Source organism: Propithecus coquereli, unplaced genomic scaffold, assembly GCF_000956105.1.
Source record: "Propithecus coquereli isolate 6110/MARCELLA unplaced genomic scaffold, Pcoq_1.0 Scaffold14, whole genome shotgun sequence".
Lineage (NCBI taxonomy): Eukaryota > Metazoa > Chordata > Mammalia > Primates > Indriidae > Propithecus > Propithecus coquereli.
The window spans coordinates 13,413,738-13,432,569 of NW_012138302.1; the positions used below are offsets into that span (position 1 = coordinate 13,413,738).

The following is an 18,832-nucleotide window of genomic DNA, read 5'->3' on the forward strand; positions in this document are numbered from 1 at the left end:
AAAAAAAAAAAAAAAAAAAAAAGAAAGATGACTTGAATATTGTCCCAGGCTGTTTTTTCTCCGATTCACAGAATACAGCTTCCTGCTGTCTTACCTGAAATTTGGGATCTCAGCAGACCACATAATGTGGGATGTCTGCCAATTCAGAGGAACCTTTAACTGCTGGGTTTCCTTTTTTATAAATTAACCTTACTGAAGTATAATTTACAGATTTTAAGTGTGCAGTTTGGAAAGTTTTGACAAATGTATATACACCTGAGTGCCCAACACTCTAATCAAAGTAGAGAATCTTTCTACCCTTAGAAACTTCCCTCATGCCTCTTTACAGTCAATCTCATACAAAAACATAAAAAAATTAGCCAGGTGCCATGGTGTGTGCCTACAGTTCCAGCTATTCAGGAGGCTGAGGTGGGAGGATCACTTGAGCCCAAGAGTTGGAGGCTGCAGTGAGCTGTAATCAAGCCACTGCACTCAAGTCTGGATGACAGAGCAAGATCCATTGCCATAAAAAAAAAAAAGTCTATAATATACAATTGATTTTTTATACTGACATTGTAAAATGTAAATTGTACATTTAAAATGTACATTGTAAAATGTAAAAATGTCTTACAAGCTTGCTGAACTTGTTTATTATTAGTTCCAATAGTTTTCTAGTGGATCCCTCAAGATTTTCTATATGCAAGGTCATATCATCCACAAATAGAGAGTTTTACTTCTCTTTCATTTTTTGAAGGATAGGTTTGCTGGGTATAGAATTCTTGGTTGACAAGTCTTTTTCTTTCAGAATTTTAAATATGTCACTCCATTACCTTTTGGCCTTCATGGTTTCCAATGAGAAATCACCTGTTAATTTTACTGAGGATCTTTTATATATGAAGAGTCACTTTTCTCTTGCTGCTTTTAAGATGTTCTTTTTTCTCTGTCTTTCAACAGTTAATGATATGTCTAGGTGTAGACTGCTTTTTCTTCAAATATTCTTTTGCCCCTTTCTCTCCTCCTTCATTATGCCTTTCTTTGTATGCATGATAGCATCCTATAAGTCTCTCTTGATTCATTTTTCTTTATTCTTTTTTCATTCTGTTCTTCAGACTGTATTATCTCAACTGATCTATCTTCAAGTTTATTGATTCTTTTTTCTGCCTGCTCAGATCTGCTGTTGAGCCCCTCTAGTGAATTGTTCATTTCAGTTATTGTACTTTTCAACTACAGAACTTCTATTAGGTTCTTTTTAATAATTTCTCTTTATTGATATTCTCTATTTGGTGAGACTTTGTTCTTATACTTTTAGTTCTTTAGATACTCTTTCCTTTCATTCTTAGAATATATTTAAATTAACTGGTTTAAAGTCTTCACCTAGTAAGTCATCCCATGTCTGAGCTTTCTCAAGGGCAGTTTCTATTCCCCCACCCGCTTTTGTATGGGCCATATTTTCTTGTTCCTTTGCAATGTCTTGTGATTTTTTTGTTGAAAACTAGACACTATAAAGAATGTAGCAACTCTAGAAATCAGATTCTCTCCCTACTCCAGGGTCTGTTGTTTTTTTTTTTTTTTGAGACAGAGTCTCACTCCGTTGCCCTGAGTACAGTGCCATGGCATCAGCCTAGCTCACTGCAACCTCAAACTCCTGGGCTCAAGTGATCCTCCTGTTTATAAATTAACTTTACTGAAGTATAATTTACAGATTTTAAGTGTACAGTTTGGCAAGTTTTGACAAATGTATACACCTGAGTGCCCAACACTCTAATCAAGGTAGAGAATCTTTCTACCCTTAGAAACTTCCCTCATGCCTCTTTACAGTCAATCTCATACAAAAACATAAAAAAATTAGCCAGGTGCCATGGTGTATGCCTACAGTCCCAGCTATTCAGGAGGCTGAGGTGGGAGAATCACTTGAGCCCAAGAGTTGGAGGCTGCAGTGAGCTATAATCAAGCCACTGTACTCCAGTCTGGATGACAGAACAAAATCCATTGCCATAAAAAAAAAAAAAAAAAAGTCTACAATATTCAATTGATTTTTTATACTGATATTGTATCTTATAAGCTTGCTGAACTTGTTTATTAGTTCCAACAGTTTTTTAGTGGATCCCTCAAGATTTTCTATATACAAGGCCTCCCGAGTAGCTGGGACTACAGATGCACACCACAATACATGGCTAATTTTTATATTTTTAGTAGATACAGGGTCTCGCTCTTGCTCAGGCTGGTTTTGAACTCCTGAGCTGAAGCAATCCTCCCGCCTCAGCCGCCCAGAGTGCTAGGATTATAGGCGTGAGCCACCATGCCCAGCCAAGAAACAAAGTTGTTGTTTTCTTTTTTTTTTGGGACAGAGTCTCACTCTGTTGCCTGGGCTAGACTGCCATGGTGTCAGCCTACCTCACAGCAACCTTAAACTTCTGGGCTGAAGCAATCCTTCTGCCTCAGCCTCCCCAATAGCTGAGACTACAGGCCTGCGTCACCATGCCTGGCTAATTTTTTTCTCAATATATTTTTAGTTGTTCAGCAAATTTCTTTCTATTTTTAGTAGAGACGGGGTCTTGCTCTTGCTCAGGCTGGTCTCGAACTCCTGAGCTCAAACGATCCACCCACCTCAGCCTCCCAGAGAGCTAGGATTACAGGCTTTGTTGCCCGGGCTAGAGTGAGTGCCATGGCGTCAGCCTAGCTCACAGCAACCTCAAACTCCTGGGCTCAAGCAATCCTTCTGCCTCAGCCTCCCGAGTAGCTGGGACCACAGGTATGTGCCACCATGCCCGGCTAATTTTTTTTTTCTATATATATGTTTTTAGTTGTCCAGATCATTTCTTTCTATTTTTTAGTAGAGACGGGGTCTCGCTCTTGCTCAGGCTGGTCTTGAACTCCTGACCTTGAGCGATCCACCCGCTTCAGCCTCCCAGAGTGCTAGGATTACAGGCGTGAGCCACTGCATCCGGCCAGAAACAAAGTTTTAAAGAAAAAGTTTAGGATGATCTGAGAGACATAATCTGGGAAATGATAATTAATGCTAATTATCAAATGCCAATTAGCTGCTGACTTTCACAAACCTTCAGCTTGTCTGCTTTAGCCCTCACTTCCAGAAGCTTCTTCTCTTTGGCATCTATTTGCAGCCCCTCATCACACCAGTTCACAGCCTCAGCAAAGTGTTTCAGTTCCAGATGGCATAAGGCACCTGCAGAACTCAGAACCCTTAAGATCCAAGAAAAACATGCAATGGAAAGAACTCACCTTGAGCAGGACCTCCCACACCCACCAGCTACCAGCCAGCACCCTGACGAGAACATGGAAGATAATGCCCCTTACACTACTATCCCCAGACAAGGAAGAATATTTTTTGTATGCTAGATCAGAAAGACCCCTAGGCCCCATTCAGCTCAAAAATCCTGTAAGTCTCCCTGGTACTAAGGACTCTTAAAGTAGGGACGGCTACAGCCTAGTGACAAAGAGCACAAGCTTTGGAATGAGACAGATCTGACATGGAAATCTGGCTATGTCATTTACCAGCCAGACCTTAGACAAAGGACCAAGTGTCTCTGAGCTTCAGATTCCTCGTCTGTAAATAGGAAGAATAAAGTCCATCTCAGATGATTTTTTAAACGGAGACAGAAAGAATCTGCCTCAGCCACTTACCAACGTAGTGGCAAGACCAAAGACATTAGGTCTCTCCTAATTTTGCCCTTTATGGCTACCAGTTTAAGCTGCCTCTCCTTTCTAGTAAGAATTTTTTTAGGCCAGGTATCGTAGCTCATATGCCTGTAGTCCCAGCTTCTTGGGAGGCTAAGGCAAGAAGATTGCCTAAGCCCAGGAGCTCAAGGCTGCAGCGAGCTATCATCATGCCACTGCAATCCAGCCTGGGCAACAGTGCGAGACCCTGTCCTTAAATTTAAAAATAAATAATTAATTAATTAATTTAAAAAATGTACTCATGTTCATTTTTCTCCAGTTAACCTCTTTAGGCTTTCCACAGAATTGCAAAATATCAGAATAGTAAGGGCTTAGATGTCAACAGAACCTAACGCCATCTTCCAGAGATGAGTAAAATGATACTCAGAGTGGGTGTCTTACCAAGATTACACTGTAAAGTAAAACTAACAGCTGAATCAAGGATTATACAATTCCAGCCTGAGGCTAATTCCACAGGACTACACTCAATTTATATGCCAATCTTTGTTCAATAACTTCTTTCCCTACAGCTGAGCGATGTGGGTCTACTTATTGCCCCTAACTGTGAACATCTAAAGAGGCATAACGTCGATAAAGCATTTTAAGCAGGTCCATGGGGATGTAGAGAAGATTAATATATGATGAATAAATTAAAGTTTGCGAAGCACCTACGAGATTCTCAAAGAAAAGGTGAAGTATAAAAGTAATAAAAGCACTATTATTACATGGAAAGGTCAGACTACAAGAGAAAAAATCTGCGAACATCTCAGCATCAGAGTTATCAGCAAAGGTCCCACAACTTATCTTTTAATTAACATTAGCATGACATTTAAAGATTTCACCTTTCAATCAGCTAATTTGGAAAAAAAATTAGAATGTGGCTTTTGGAACTGCTTTGTTTTAATTAATTTCATTCATTATTAATTTAAAATGAGGAGTTTCAATTTCTCTACAAATTCTTAAAACATAAAGGGTTAGATCATTCTTTAGGTTATTCGTTCAAAAGTGGCATGTTGCTATTGATAAAGAATAGCAACTTAATATCAAGATTACAAAAATAAGGTGATTTCATTAGTATCCCAGTACCTTAATATCAAAGCTTTAAATGTCAATTTTTGGTGCAGTGAGTAATAGCTTTCCCATAATGACAATCGTAGTGTAGTTCTACAAGACTTACCTCTTACTATTGCTTTGAGGTGGCAGGGTTTTAGCTTTCTGGCAGCTGTCACATCGTTGAGAGCAGAACGAAAATTGCCTAACGAAACACCATTTAGTAAAAGAGAGAACAAGTTTTGAGATCAAAATGTTTGCAAAATTTTGTGTGTAGTGAAAAAGACACCCTTGAATAATCCTGGAGAAATATAAATCAGAGCAACTGTGTTTAGAAAAATATATTAATAGTTGTGTTCATCAGGAGCCTTAGAAATGTTTATTAAGGCAAACCACACAGGAACTATAAATGGCTAGTAAGCACATGAAAAGATGTTCAATACCACTCATGATTAGGAAATTAAAATTAACATGAAATTGCTAAAAATTAAAGACAGATAATATCCAGTATTGGTGAAGATACAGGAAAAGGGTACATGGGGTAAATTAGAGAGCAACTTAGCATGCACTTTGTACATACACTTTTTCTTTTTTGAGACAGAGTCTCATTCTGCTGCCAGGGTTAGAGTGCAGTGGTGTCATCATAGCTCACTGCAACCTTAAACTCCTAGGCTCAAGCGATGCTCCCACCTGAGCCACCATGCCCAGTTAATTTTTCTATTTTTTATAGAGATGAAGTCTCACTCAGGCTGGTCTTGAACTCCTGACCTCAAGTGATCCTCTTGCCTTGGCCTCCGAAAGTGCTAGGATTACTGGCATGAGCCACCACACCCGGCCTGTACATACGCTTTGACCCAATAATTTCCTTCCTTCCTTCACCTTTTCTTCGAGAATCTCGTAGGTGCTTTGCAAACTTTAATAATTTCCTTCTAGGAAATTATCCTTAAATACTTGTACAAATGTGCAAGGATAAATGCAAAAGCATGTTAACTGTAGCATTACTTTTAATTGTGAAAAGCTGGAAATAATCCAAATATCCTCAATTTGGTAATGATTAAATACATTAAGATAAATCCATACTATTGAATATGCAGTCATTAAAAAGAATGAGATAGATCTGTACGTAAGAGATATGGTAGGATGTCTGTGCTATATTGTTTTACATGATTCTATGTGTATAATACGAGCCTATTTTTGTAAAACAAACAAACCAAATATACAGAAACACACACACACAGATATATATTTGTAAGTGTATTTAAAAAAAGGTATGCAATCACAAACACACCAGTTATCTAAACTAGGAGGACATGAGGGAGACTTTCGCTTTGTGGTTTATATTATAAATATTACTTAATGGTTTAGTATTTACCTTCTAAAACTCTAGCCTAGGGATCGGCAAAATTTTTCTCTAAAGGGCCAGATAAATATTTTAGGTTTTGCAGGCCATGTGTATTCTATCACACATTCTTGTTTTTTTTTTTTTACAATCCTTTAAAAATGTAAGATAAGAAACATTTTTAGTTCATGGCAAGCTGTAGGGTGGGGGGGAGGGGGGTGCAGATATGGCCTGTGAGGCACTTTGCTAATACTGCTTTAGCCTAAGGAATCATCAAAATTATTGGAAAAATTTTATAACTTTGTTCATTTTTGCATTATTTTAAAAATCTAAAAGCAGACTATATAGAATATATAGAATAGAATAGTAAAGCAAGTAGTATAAACAGTGTTATGTCCATATAATGCAACTTTATGTAGCTATTAAAATAGTATTCAGAAATAATTTTTAATGAAAGGTAAAATTGTTTGTTATAAAATTAATTGAGGCTGGTGTGGTGGCTCATGCCTATAATCCCAGCACTTTGGGAGGCCACGGCGGGAAGATTGTTTGAGGCCAGGAGTTTGAGACCAGACTGGGCCTCAAGTGAGACCCCCATCTCCACAAAAAATAAAAAAGAAATTAGCCAGACATGGTGGCACACACCTGTAGTTCTACGTGCTATTCAGGAGGCTGAGGCTGGAGGATTGCTTGAGCCCAGGAGTTTGAGGCTCCAGTGAGCTATGATTGCACCACTGCACTCCAGCCTTGGTGACAGAGCAAGACTCTATCTCTATTAAACAAAAATTAAAGTAAAACTAAGTGAAAAAAACTGAATACAAAACTGGAAGAACTGTAGGATCTCAACTGTAAGGAAAAAAAATGTATATAAAAGAGATCCAACTTCTGGTTAAAGGAGATAGACTGAACACATAGACTTAACTCAAATCGCGTCCCCCCACTCCACCAAAAGCCATAAACCCAGAGACAAAGAGAATGAGAAGAACACAGAACTCATTTTAAAAGCTGGAAGGAAAACAAAAGGACAAGAACTAACTGATATATCAGGCTTGAGAAAGTAGAATTCTAAGCCAGTAGAGGAAAAGCCCAAAAGCCACTAAGGTATCCTACAGAAACTACAAAGTACTCAGGACTCAGAATTTGATGGTACCGGGTACCTCTGGAAGTAGGGGCGGGAGGGAGTGGGGGGTTAAGGTGATTTGAAAGTCTGCTTAAGAAGCAATCAGATTCCCACATTCCCTACCCCTCTGCTGTGGCAGAGACCCATTTCTTTCCCATTCTGGCAGTAGACTGGAAGTTTATTGTATGCAGACAATAAAACAGTACATCTCTGGATGGAGACCCCCAGGCATATTGGTGACTCAGTCAAGGAAATACTAAATATTGAGCCCTTAGTCCTTTCCCCTACTTGGTTCCCAAAGCACCAGCAGCCAGAATTTCCAAAAAGAGAAAACAGAGTAAGAAGAAAGAAGAAAAATATCAATTCAAGAAAATTTCCTGGAAACATGAGTTCCCAGACCGAAAAGGTCCATTGAACACTCAACACATAGGACCATACCAAGGCATGATGTTATGAAATTTCAGCACACCTTCCCTTCAAAAATGCCAAAGTCACTCCCAGGTCCTCTCTAAACTGTGTGATAAGAAACACAGGTCTAACATGTCACCAGCAATAATACCATTCAAATAATCAGCATTTCCCAAAGTCACATCTGCAGAACAGCCCTGCATGATGTTAGTGTTAACTGAAGAGGAAGCTTACAAAACTTAAGAAACCCAGGGTAAGATTCTTTGTTGTAGGTTACCTCTTCAAATCTCCAACAAAGCAGCAGCATTTTTTAAACTTCTTTATCTAAGAAATAATTTTTACTTCAAGGGTCCCGCAGAATACTCTTTGAGAAATTCTTTCTTAGATTAATATACCTTTTCTCACCCAAAGATCTCTATAGCCTTAATCCTTCTAGCATTATTGAAAAGAGGATAATAGGCTAGAAAAAACATTTTCTGATAGAGAAGCATTTGAGTAAGCATCAAATACCTTACCAGAGTGACTAAGTCACATTTTTGGTTCAGATGGTAATAATTATACAATCTTTCATGTTTCCCTTTTTACCAAGTCTACCTGAAAGATCAGAGTTCAATTAGAGTAAACTATCCTTAGTCTAGGTTTCTGGGATAAACAGCCCTTATTCCTCTTTTACTGTCAAATCCTCCACCAGCCATCATACTGGCTTTTATCAAAGGTTAATTCTTTAGAAAGCATTTAATAATGAAATACATTACCCAGATAGTACTGTGCTGCTGCCCGGTTGGTATAAAGGACAGCATTCAAATCAGGATCTGCACATTTCTTCTTTAATCCTTCAGTGTAAGAAATCACAGCTTTCTTATAGTCTTTTTCTTTAAAGTAATCATTGCCCTCATCTTTATAGGTCTTGGCTTGTTCTGCAAAGAAGAACAGAAATAATCACTATTTCCTACTTTTTAAAAGGCTCATTAAAAATAGATTCTAAGGCCAGGCATGGGGGCTCATGCCTGTAATCCTAGCATTCTGGGAGGCCAAGGTGGGAGGATCGCTTGAGCTCAGGAGTTCAAGATCAGCCTGAGCAAGAGCGAGACCCCATATCTACTAAAAATAGAAAAAATTAGCAGAGCAGGTGGCAAGTGCCTGTAGTCCCAGCTACTCGGTAGGCTGAGGCAGGAGGATTGCCTGAGCCCAGGGGTTTGAGGTCGATGTGAGCTAGGCTGATGCCATAGCACTCTAGCCTGGGCCACAGAGCAAGACTCTGTCTCAAAAAAAAAAAAGAAAAAAGATTCTAAATCATGCAATAATGTTATATATGATAAACCAAAGAAAGCAACCAACAAGAAAACTAAAAATTAATGCTATGATAAAAATAGGTATCGACATGGAGACAAAGTCATGCTAATACCAAATACCTTTTGAAGGAGATTACTAAGTGCTTACAAAAATAAGAAGCGTAAAGGAAAAAAGTATACCTATCCTAGCTCTTAGAGAAAGGACTTTTTTTGTTTTAATTACTGAAGAAGGGGGAGCAGAATTATACTTCTGCTTTTGCTTATGTTGTTTCATTCTCTGGAGTGCAAATTTCCCTCATCACTCTAGTAAAAGCCTCCAAAATTGTTAAGATTCAGCTCAAATGTCCAATCTGTTATGAGCTCACTCCTGCCCCTTGAGAATTCCAACAGCTACAGCTAAAGTATACAACTACATGTTGGCACTTATCACACATCTTTATTCTTTGGGGCAATTTGGCTTTTCACTGGAGCCTGACTTTTGAGGGCAGGAAATGTGTCTTATTCACCCCTGTATCCCCTATGCCTAGCATTTAGTAGGTATTCAAAGAAGTATGTATGGAATGAATAGTGACAAGTTAGCTCAGGCTAACTACTTCTTGTTATCAATCAGAACCTTTTAGACTCACACTTTATCTCAATTCAACTGTGATACAAAAATGTTAGGGAAAATACCTTCTGGAGATCGCTCCTCATCAAAAATAATTGACTGGAGGCACGCCAAGTCAGGATTCTCCTTGGGATCAATTTCTGATGGTGCTTCCTTCATAAATAGGGGGACCTTTTCAAATTCCTGGAGATTGTTAAGAGAATGAACTACATAAATAAGATTTTCTACTGAGCAGATCCAATTCCACCGCTCTTCAAAGTTTTCTTACTCATCATGATTTGCAAATCATCATGATTGGCTATACCTATCCTGGCCTCAGTTGCTCTTCTGTAAAAGGAGAGTGTAGAATAACAATCTCTAATGATTCCTTCAGTGCTCACATGCTACAAGAGCGGTGGTAATTACCATTAATCGAGCGCCCTTACGTTCCTGGCATTTTACCCACCATCTCATTTCACGTTTGCCACACGTTTGCCTACAAGATTGATTCTATAGTTAGGGTAATCTTACAGACGAGGAAACGGGCTCAGAGAAGTGACCCGTATCAGAGCCAGTAAGTGGTGGAGCCACAGGTACTCTCATACCTAGACTCTTAAATGTTTCGATAGCTTAAGAAGCCCCTCAAAGCCTCGAGGTCAATTTTTAATACTCAACTAGAAGCCACTCATCCGCTGGTAGCGCCAGGGATCTGAGGGTGAGAGCGGCGGCCCAAGCTGGGGAACCTCAGAAGTCCGGACGACGCCCCCACACACGTGCGAAGCCCCCGGGACCGCCCACCTCCTCCCACTGATTCTCGTGGAAGCCGCCGCTGTAAGGCTGGCTCCGAAACTTTTCCAGGAAGGAGTCCATGGCGTCTTCCGAGGCAACGTCCGGCTCAGACTGCTCCATAGCTGACCCCAGCCCTCCCGTCCGGGTCCCGGCGCAGTGAAGACAGCTGCTCTTTCCGGCGGCGCGGGCGTCCGTCCCTCAATCTTCCGTGCTGCTCCAGCCCGCGCGCCTCGGGTTCCGCCGGCCTGGGGGCGTGGCCGGCCCGCCCCACCCATCCCCGGACAAGCGCCACCCCCCTGCCCCAGAGGGCCCTCTGTGGTGCCTCAGCCCCGCCCGTCCCGAATGCTTTTGGAGTGGTGGATAAACCCAATCCCCACGAAACCCACACTTCGTTCCCTCATTTGTTAGCTCGTCAACACACACTAAGCTCCTTCTGTGTTCCTGGCCTGGTCTAGTCGCAGCGTATACAATGGTGGACAAAGCACATAAAATCCCGGCCCTGTAGGATTTGCTAAGTTGGTGGGAGAGAGACACTAAACAGATGAGATGTAAGAGTTTGTAAGGTGGTACCAAGTGCCTGGGGACAGTTTTAAACAGGGTGGGCAGGCTTCCAAGCAAAACGCAAGAAGCCTGGGAGGGAATGCTCTTCCCCAGACGGGGAACAGGCAGGACGAGCCCTGAGGCGGAAGCAGGGTTGTGCTGTGGCCAGTGAGGCTGGCCAGGTGAGAGGAAGGGGACGAATAGATGACAAGGTGGGAGGGATAAAGGGGCTGTGATTGTGAGGACTTGGCTCTTCCTCAGAGTGGGGTGGGCCCTTCTGGAGAGTTTTGAGGAAAGAAGTGACTGATGGGACCCCTGTTTCTGAACATAGTCACCCCAGTAACCCCCGTGGCTGCACTGGAAACAGGATCTCCAGGCCAGGTGCAGCAGGCCTGGTCACCCAGCTACTGTGGCTTCCGGCAGCCACCTCATTCGCCAGCAAAAGGCTGCAGGGCCCTGTGCCAGTGCTACAGCATTGGGGAGCTCCTAGCCTGGTCTAGAACAAAGAACAGACAGGAAGCAGACCGATCTAAACCCGCGTTGGGTCACACATCTGCTCAGTGGAGGCACAGAGGGGCGGGGATTCAGAAAGATTCCACATAGAAGGTGATGCAGAGCTGAGAGCAGAGCTGAGGAAGATGTCTGCAGATGGACAGAGGTCTGGAGGGAAGCCGGGCATTTTAGGCAGGGGAGCCCATGTGCAGAGGCATGGAGGTGTGCACCAGCCTGTTGTGCTGGGTACTGTAAGAGTTAAGAGGTGTGGCCAGCAAGGTGTGGGGGAGCCAGAAGGCCTGCCTGCCCCATTGGCCTTTATCCTGCCAAGGACAGCAGCCACTGAAATGACCTAAGGGGAGGGAGGCCAGGAGCACATTTGTCTTAGGAAGGCCTGCCTGGGCTGCCAGGTGAAGGATTGATGGGGGTCGGGGGGGCTGCTGGTGAGATACCAAGGAAGAAGAGAGAGCTGGAGCCCAGCACTGGAGCTGACAGGTTGGTCATTCTTTGATATGTGGATGAGGAAGACTGCAGGGCTAAGGATGATGCATGAGGGACCTTGAGCCTTCCAGTTCCGGGACTCTGTCTTTTCCCTTCTGATTTTCCCACTCCCAGCAGAACTGGTCCAGGTGCTCCCTTTCCCCCAAATCCAAACCTCCATTTCCACACTTCCCCTTCCAACCGTGCACCCTGACCCTGGTTCCCTTCGTTATTCTCCTGTTCATCATCTTTCCCCTTCTTGAGTTCAGAACCTACAGAGTCCTTTTGCTTCCATTTTTCCCATTTGAATCCTTTAAGAGCATTGTGAGGTACAAACCCATTTTATGGGTAACAACAGAGAAGTGACTTGCTTAGTACTCTGTGAACCTTCCAACTCAAGATTACTTAGGGGCCTTGGCTAATAACTGAGCCAATCAGCCTCTGCTGTGCTCCAAGGCACCCAGACCCAGAATACTGCAGCTGACCTGGACTCTGGCCAATGAAAGCAGCAGTGTCTCTGGTGGAAAGGGCTTGGGCATGGGAGTCAGGAGAACTTTGGGACCCACACTTCCATGGGTTCTCTTGTGTGCCCTTGGGTAAGGCTATCCCTCTTTAAGCTGTGTCCTTATCTGTAGAATGTGGGCAAGAAAACCAGTCTACCTTCCCCATAATCCACAGGGATTCTGTGAGACTCAAAGGAGGCAATATTTGTGAGCATTCTTGGCAATGGGAAGGGTTGTGCAAATGGAACACCCCTATTTCCTGATCTCACTCAGGCCCAGAATCCTCAAGGCCTTGGTTTACCACTTTTTGGATTGTATGGTCAATTTCATGGGTTCTTCATCCCCAAAAGGATGTTAAAGTAGGTGCTCCTGAGGCTTGTGTCTCTTCCCACTGTACACACTCTCCCAAGAAAGTCCCACCCCACCCACTGTATGCAGATGAGTCCCAAATCTGTCTCTCTCTCAGACCCCTCTCCTGAGTTCCGTCCCCATGCAGCTGTCTTAGTCCATCAGGCTGCTGCACTGAACACCATAGACTTTGTGGTTCATAAACAACACACGTTTATTTCTCACAGAAATGTGGAGGCTGGGATGTCCAAGATCAGTGTCTGGCAGGCCTGCTTCCTGGTCATAGATGCCATCTTTCCACTGTGTCCTCACATGGTAGAAGGGGTGAGGGAGCTCTCCAGAGTCTGTCTTATAAGAGCACTAAACCTTTTCCTTAATCCCTAATCACTTCTCAAAGGACCCACCTCCCCATACCATCACCTTGGGGGATAGGATTTCAACAGATGAATTTTGGGGGATGCAAACATTCGGACCATCTCAGCAGCCAACCACATGTCTGTCTCCACTAGCTTGTTGCACAGTCCCTCAAGCTCACCATGTCCAGACTGAACTCATCCCCTGTACCCCAAACCTGCTCCTGGTCCTGGGCTCACCACTCATTGTGGGGCCCATTGGCTCAGTCATCCACCCAGCAACCTGGGTGCCATCCTCAACACCTCCCTCTCCCTCCTCCAACCTGTCAACCACCAGGTTCTGAAATTCCCCTTCCTCACTCTCCCGCAGGACTCCATTCTACACTGCACAGCCTGGCCACCCTTCCCTCGGCACTGTCTGGCCAGGTCTCCCTGTCTGTGCTCCTGTGCGCCCGCCACCCAGCCCTTTCACTCCACTGCAGAGTGAGCTTTCTTCTGCTTCCCCTTCCATTTCTTCCCTTCTGTACCCCAGAGCCCTCCTCCTTGCCCCCCACCCTACTCAATCATTCTAGTGTGCTTTAATGTGTCTTCTCAGTTTGAAAGTGTTCTTGCAAAATGTGGATGCTTTTGTGCACACTTTTTTTTTTTTTTTTTTTTTTGAGACAGAGTCTCACTTTGTTGCCCTGGCTAGAGTGAGTGCCATGGCATCAGCCTAGCTCACAGCAACCTCAAACTCCTGGGCTCAAGCAATCCTTCTGCCTCAGCCTCCCAAGTAGCTGGGACTACAGGCATGCGCCACCATGCCCGGCTCTGTACCAACTTCCATGTGCACAGCTTTTCTGTTGGTAGAGACGGGGTCTCGCTCTTGCTCAGGCTGGTCTCGAACTCCTGAGCTCAAACAATCTGCCCGCCTCGGCCTCCCAGAGTGCTAGGATTAAAGGCGTGAGCCACCGCGCCCGGCCTGTGCACACTTTTTTAATATACTTTTTTCACTCAGCACTGGGCTTTGGGTCCCACGTGTGGTGCTGCATGTACCCCCACTGTCTCTAACCATTGCACGGGGCTCCACAGCAACATTCCCTCCCCAGAGATGGACGCCCAGCCGGCCTACTCTTCCCAACCCTGCAAAGAACAGCAATAGACTTCCTCATCCGTCTCTCTGTACGGACCTGTGGAAGATTCCCCCAAGATGTGTGCCCATGAGTGGAACTGCTGGCTCATGGGTATGCATAAACTTAACATGACAGAGTAGTGACAGGTTCCTGTCCAGAATAGCTGCACCAATCTACTGTCCCACCAGCAGTGCCCAAGGGTTCCTATATCCCCACAAGAAGGGAGCTTTCTAAAGCAGACATCTGCCTACATCTCTCCCCTGCTTAGCACCCCACCCTGCCTTCCCGCTCCTCTCTGGATGACGTCTTCCTCCTTAGCCTCAAAGGCTTAGTGGCCTGGCCCTTGCCGTCCCCTACCCACTTCTAGGCTCCATCGCACAACATATCTGCAGTTGGTCCTTGGTCCCCTGTGCCCTGTTCCCTTCCATACACTCTCACCATGTGATCATCTTTCCAAATCCCCTGGGAGGTCTCTTCTCCGGGAATCCTCCTCTGACGCCCCAAACCCCAGCTGGCCATGTACTTCCTCTGGACTCCACAGCCCGCATGCAGGCCTGCTGTGCTGTTGGTGTCTTTATATGCTTCTGATACTTCCATTAGGCCGAAGTTCCTCAACTTTGGCACTTTTGACGATTTTAGATGGATAATTCTTTGTTGTGGGGGCTGTCCTGTGTATTGTAGCATGTTGAGCAGCACCCCTGGCCTCTACCCGTTAGATGATAATAACACACCCTCCCCCAAGTTGCAACAACCAGAGAGGTCTCCAGACATTGTTAAATATTCTCAAGGGTGGGACTCAGAGATCAGGGTTCCAGATATGCATGACGTCATGGGCAGGGCGGATGCAGAGGGTGTCTCTTCTTTCCCTCGTCTTTCTTTCCCCCCAGGGCCACCCAAATCATCATTTCCTTTTGTTCTTGTAATGTGGGGAGGAGAAACTGAAACATCCAGCAGACTTACCGTGTGACCTTGGGCAAGCCATTTCACCTTTCTGAGCCTCAGTTTCCCCATTTATTCAATGTGGACAAAACAGCCTGTGTGCATCAGTAAATGTTGGCTGAGTCAACAAATGAAGGCTGTGCTCCTCTCACAGCTTGTTGCACAAGTGACAGCTGCTCCAGAGCCCGGGGCATGTCCCATGAGGAAAAGTTCAGGGTGGAGAGGTGATCCACATGACATTTATAGTGAGCATGCCTAGGGCTTAGCCACACTGGCTCGGGGACATCACTGCTTCAAGGACTTCTTCCAGGAGCCCAGTGCCTGCATGATCCAGGAGCGCCGCTGGTGGGAAGTGGGCAGGTGCTCACAGCTGGGGCTCCAGCGGTGTGTGGCAGCGGGGTCGCACACCCACGGGTCCCCGTGCGGCAGCGGCCAGGAGTTCCGCCAGCAGCTGGCCAGGATGTGGTCCTGGGCCTGGGCTGCGTAGATGCACACTGATGCTTCTGGGTCACGTCTCAAGTTTTCCAGAGCTGGGTCATGGAGCAGGGAGAGGCCACATGTTAAGACCAGGTCCCTATGTGGGTCTCACACCTCATCCTTCCTTCCCACCTCATGCCTTGGCTTAGGCACCCTCTGCTCAGAATCCCCTCACCTCCCTTCCTCCCAGCCCTTCCAATTGTTCACATCTGACAAAGCCTGAATCAAAACTGCCTCTCCAGGAAGCTTTCTTGGACTCCTCCAGCCTCCTCTAATGCTTCCTTCAGCTCCCCAGTTATAAAATGAACCTTCCCCCTAGCTTAAGAGCCTGAACTACTTGCCCTGAACTAAATTTTGGTCTCATTTTCTTAATGAGCTTGTAAGTTCCCCCAGGATGGGGCTGTGAGTTCTGTCTCTTCCTAACCCCAGGGTTTCTAACACTGTTCACCCTGGATAAAGACAAGCACAACTGAACCGAGCTGAAAAGGCTTGCCTGGGACACACCCCTTCCCTGTCCCCATTACCCACTGTGATCCTTCTCATTCTTCGTGACCCCTGAAATCTCGCCAAGCCAGCGCATGACTTACCAGCTTTCACTTCATTCAGACGATCCTCTGTCATTATGCTCTCCATGCAGGGGACCAGGGACCCTTGAGCATAATCCAGGAGTTCAGTGCATCCTTCCCCTGACTCTGACCCCCCCACATCCCACTCTGGGACCAGACCTCCTCAGAGAAGCTGTCCCCACCATCCTCCAGCCCCACAAAGGAGGACACAAAGGGAGAACTTCATCTGGACTCTGGGGCAGATTCCCCAAGAGGGGCCCTGGGAAAGATGGCTGGTCCAGTGGGCAGAGATGTCCCCAAGACGGGGGCAGGATCTGGGCTGCAGCTGACTCTGACAGTGCAGCCCTAGGCTAGCCTCTTACCAAGGTTCGGCCTTAGTTTCCTCATCTGTGACACAGGGAAGTGCTGCCTCTGCTGCCCACCCCTGCAGGGAGTTTGAGCAGCAATAACATGCAGGGCCCAGAGCACCTTGCACCTGTCAGGCACGGCTGCAGCGGGGCCCCTGGGGAGGCCGAGACTCAGCTGTGCCGGGTCAAGGATCTGTTCCCAGGGACTCCTCGGCAATAGTACTCGGTCCTTCCCTGCTCCCAGCCCGTGCCTGACTCGCGTGGTACCTGCAGGTCCTTGAATAGGCTAGACCTCTCAAAAGGCCTTTCCCTCACTTCTTTACCTGGCTAATTCCTTCTTGTCCTTGAATAGTTAATTTAACAAGTAGCTCCCTCAGGAAGTCCTTCCTGCCCCTGCCCCCAAGCTAGGTTAGATGCTTCTCTGGGTTCCCAGAGTATCTGAGAGCTTTTCTCTGTCTGTATACACTGTGTTGTATTTCACTTGTGATTTATGAATCTTCATCTCCTGCCAGACCAGAAGTTTCTTCACCTTAGATCCACTAGGGGATGAGAGGGAGAGGGGCAGTCTCTGAGGACCTTAACGTCACATGCTAAATTGTATGCATTTTTGAACCCTAGGGAAAATGTTCACAACCATCTTCAGAATTCTCATAGAAGGCTCATAACCCCAAAGAGGTCAGAAGTCACTGCACTGTGCTGGGAGCTGTCTACAGACAGATCCAGGCTCCACTCAGCTTCGTTTCCCCAGCACAGAGAAGATTCCCAGTTGGTAAACACTGATGATTTTACAGGTGACCGATTTGGAGCAAGATTTAAAGAAATCAACATGTAGGGAATAGATGTCACTCCATGTGAGAAGCTGCCCCCCACATTCTGAGGGATGCCCCCAGTCCTGGTTGATGCTCCTCTGTCCCAACATGGACCGTGTCAACAGCCACAGCCTCCAACCCACCTCCACCTGCACCCCCTCCCGAAGGGCTCTTTGTTTTTCCAGCCAAAGCATCATGCTTTGGAGTAGGGGATCAACCCACCGGATGGGTGGATGGGTTACTGGATGGATGAAAAACAGCAGATGAATTGGGGAAAGGTACTAAAAGAAACATCACCTTACAAATGGTATCATCTCCAAGCCTCTTTACAAGGTTTCCTGGTCCTTGGTGAAGGATATGTGGTCATTTGGGGCAGGGGTGAGTGCTGGGAGGAGACATGCCCAGCATGCTGTCAGAAGGGTCCTATGGGGGGATTCTGGGCAGTGGGCAATCTGCTCTGTGTTCTTTTCCAGAAAGGCAGAGGTTGGAATTGTGGGGAATAGAATGCAGGTGACTAACACTGAGCACCTTCACGTGCCAGGCCTCACCTTTCAAAAAACCTTCTCATCCAGTCTGTGAAACAGAAGTTGGTCCCCATCTTACAGATGAGGAAACTGAGGCTCAGTGGAAATAAATGACCCAGCTGAATCACACACAAATAAGATCATGGAGCTGAGATTCTACATGACTCTTTCTACTGTGCTGCATGGTCCCTCCTGCCACGGTCAACAGGGGATTAGCCCAGGCTCCTGCTGGGCTTGGGCTCAGGCTGTACTCCAGTGGGGAGCAGCAGTTCTGCTGCGTACGGTTGCCAAGGTCACGCCCCGCACAAAGACTTCAGGCTGAATCCAGCCTGTGGCCCATTTCCTAAGCCATGATCTTAGAGTGAGGAAGGACATTCCAATTTGCACCATGGCTGTCTGCTGGCCATGTCTTGCACCCAAGGGGAGGCATCCACCCAGGTCAAGGAAGGGCTGACAGCCTGGGAGGAAGCAAAATGGAGAGCAGGCAGAGCCCTGGCAGCAAGAATAGTTGTGCTAGGGCAGGTTACCTATGAACATGACTGAGGACTTCCGGAGGGAGGCCCGTGGGTTCTTGGCGTACTCCAGGCTCTGGCTGAGGAATGTGAAGGCACGGTCTTGGTAGGTGTTTACCTGGGACAACGAGAAACCCCCAAAGTGCTAGGCCCTCAAAGGGGCTCATTACCCATCCATCCCTCTTGAAGCTAGGAATGGTGACCCTGGGCCCTGCCTCCTAAACATCTCTGCTAGCCAACCCTCCTCCTGAGTCCCCCAGAGGCCAGGCCTCAAATCCTTTTAGCTGACAGCAACAGCCACTTCAGTGGTCTTCCTGCCTTGGGTGTCTCTGCTTCCAATCCATCCCCCTGCTGTAGCTGGAGGGAAAGTCCAAAAACGCAGGTGAAGCCGGAGATGGGAATGGACGTGCGAGGGACATGGTAGGTAAGTATATAGATCTGACCAGGGTGAGGAGTCAAATTATAGAGCAATGGGGAAAAACTGGAGAGTTAGGGGGTCTTAAAAGCTTGTAAAAGCCAGGCAGGAATAGGGCTCACTCGTGCACTGCAAAATAGGCAGCCAGCACCCATTCTTTTTTTTTTTTTTTTTTTT

The 18,832-nt window shown here is 45.7% G+C and overlaps 2 protein-coding genes across 3 annotated transcripts in view; both read right to left on the bottom strand.

The window, feature by feature from the left end:
* The window catches only part of TTC4 (tetratricopeptide repeat domain 4), an 18,939-nt gene extending 8,503 nt beyond the window's left edge, over positions 1 to 10,436 (bottom strand). The window contains exons 1-5 of one of the 2 annotated variants that reach the window (XM_012639456.1): positions 10,248 to 10,436; positions 9,536 to 9,653; positions 8,327 to 8,488; positions 4,832 to 4,909; positions 3,039 to 3,163 (exon numbers count right to left, since the gene is read on the bottom strand). In XM_012639456.1, coding sequence (XP_012494910.1) covers positions 3,039 to 3,163; positions 4,832 to 4,909; positions 8,327 to 8,488; positions 9,536 to 9,653; positions 10,248 to 10,358 — 594 coding nt within the window. In that variant the 5' untranslated portion in view covers positions 10,359 to 10,436. Of the gene's footprint in view, positions 1 to 3,038; positions 3,164 to 4,831; positions 4,910 to 8,326; positions 8,489 to 9,535; positions 9,654 to 10,124; positions 10,146 to 10,247 lie in introns of those variants that run through there. The other variant, XM_012639457.1, reaches the window with a different exon arrangement.
* A 4,854-nt stretch (positions 10,437 to 15,290) lies between these two features.
* The window catches only part of MROH7 (maestro heat-like repeat family member 7), a 46,706-nt gene continuing 43,164 nt past the window's right edge, over positions 15,291 to 18,832 (bottom strand). The window contains exons 15-17 of the mRNA XM_012639338.1: positions 18,256 to 18,358; positions 16,070 to 16,132; positions 15,291 to 15,535 (exon numbers count right to left, since the gene is read on the bottom strand). Coding sequence (XP_012494792.1) covers positions 15,291 to 15,535; positions 16,070 to 16,132; positions 18,256 to 18,358 — 411 coding nt within the window. The remainder of the gene's footprint in view (positions 15,536 to 16,069; positions 16,133 to 18,255; positions 18,359 to 18,832) is intronic.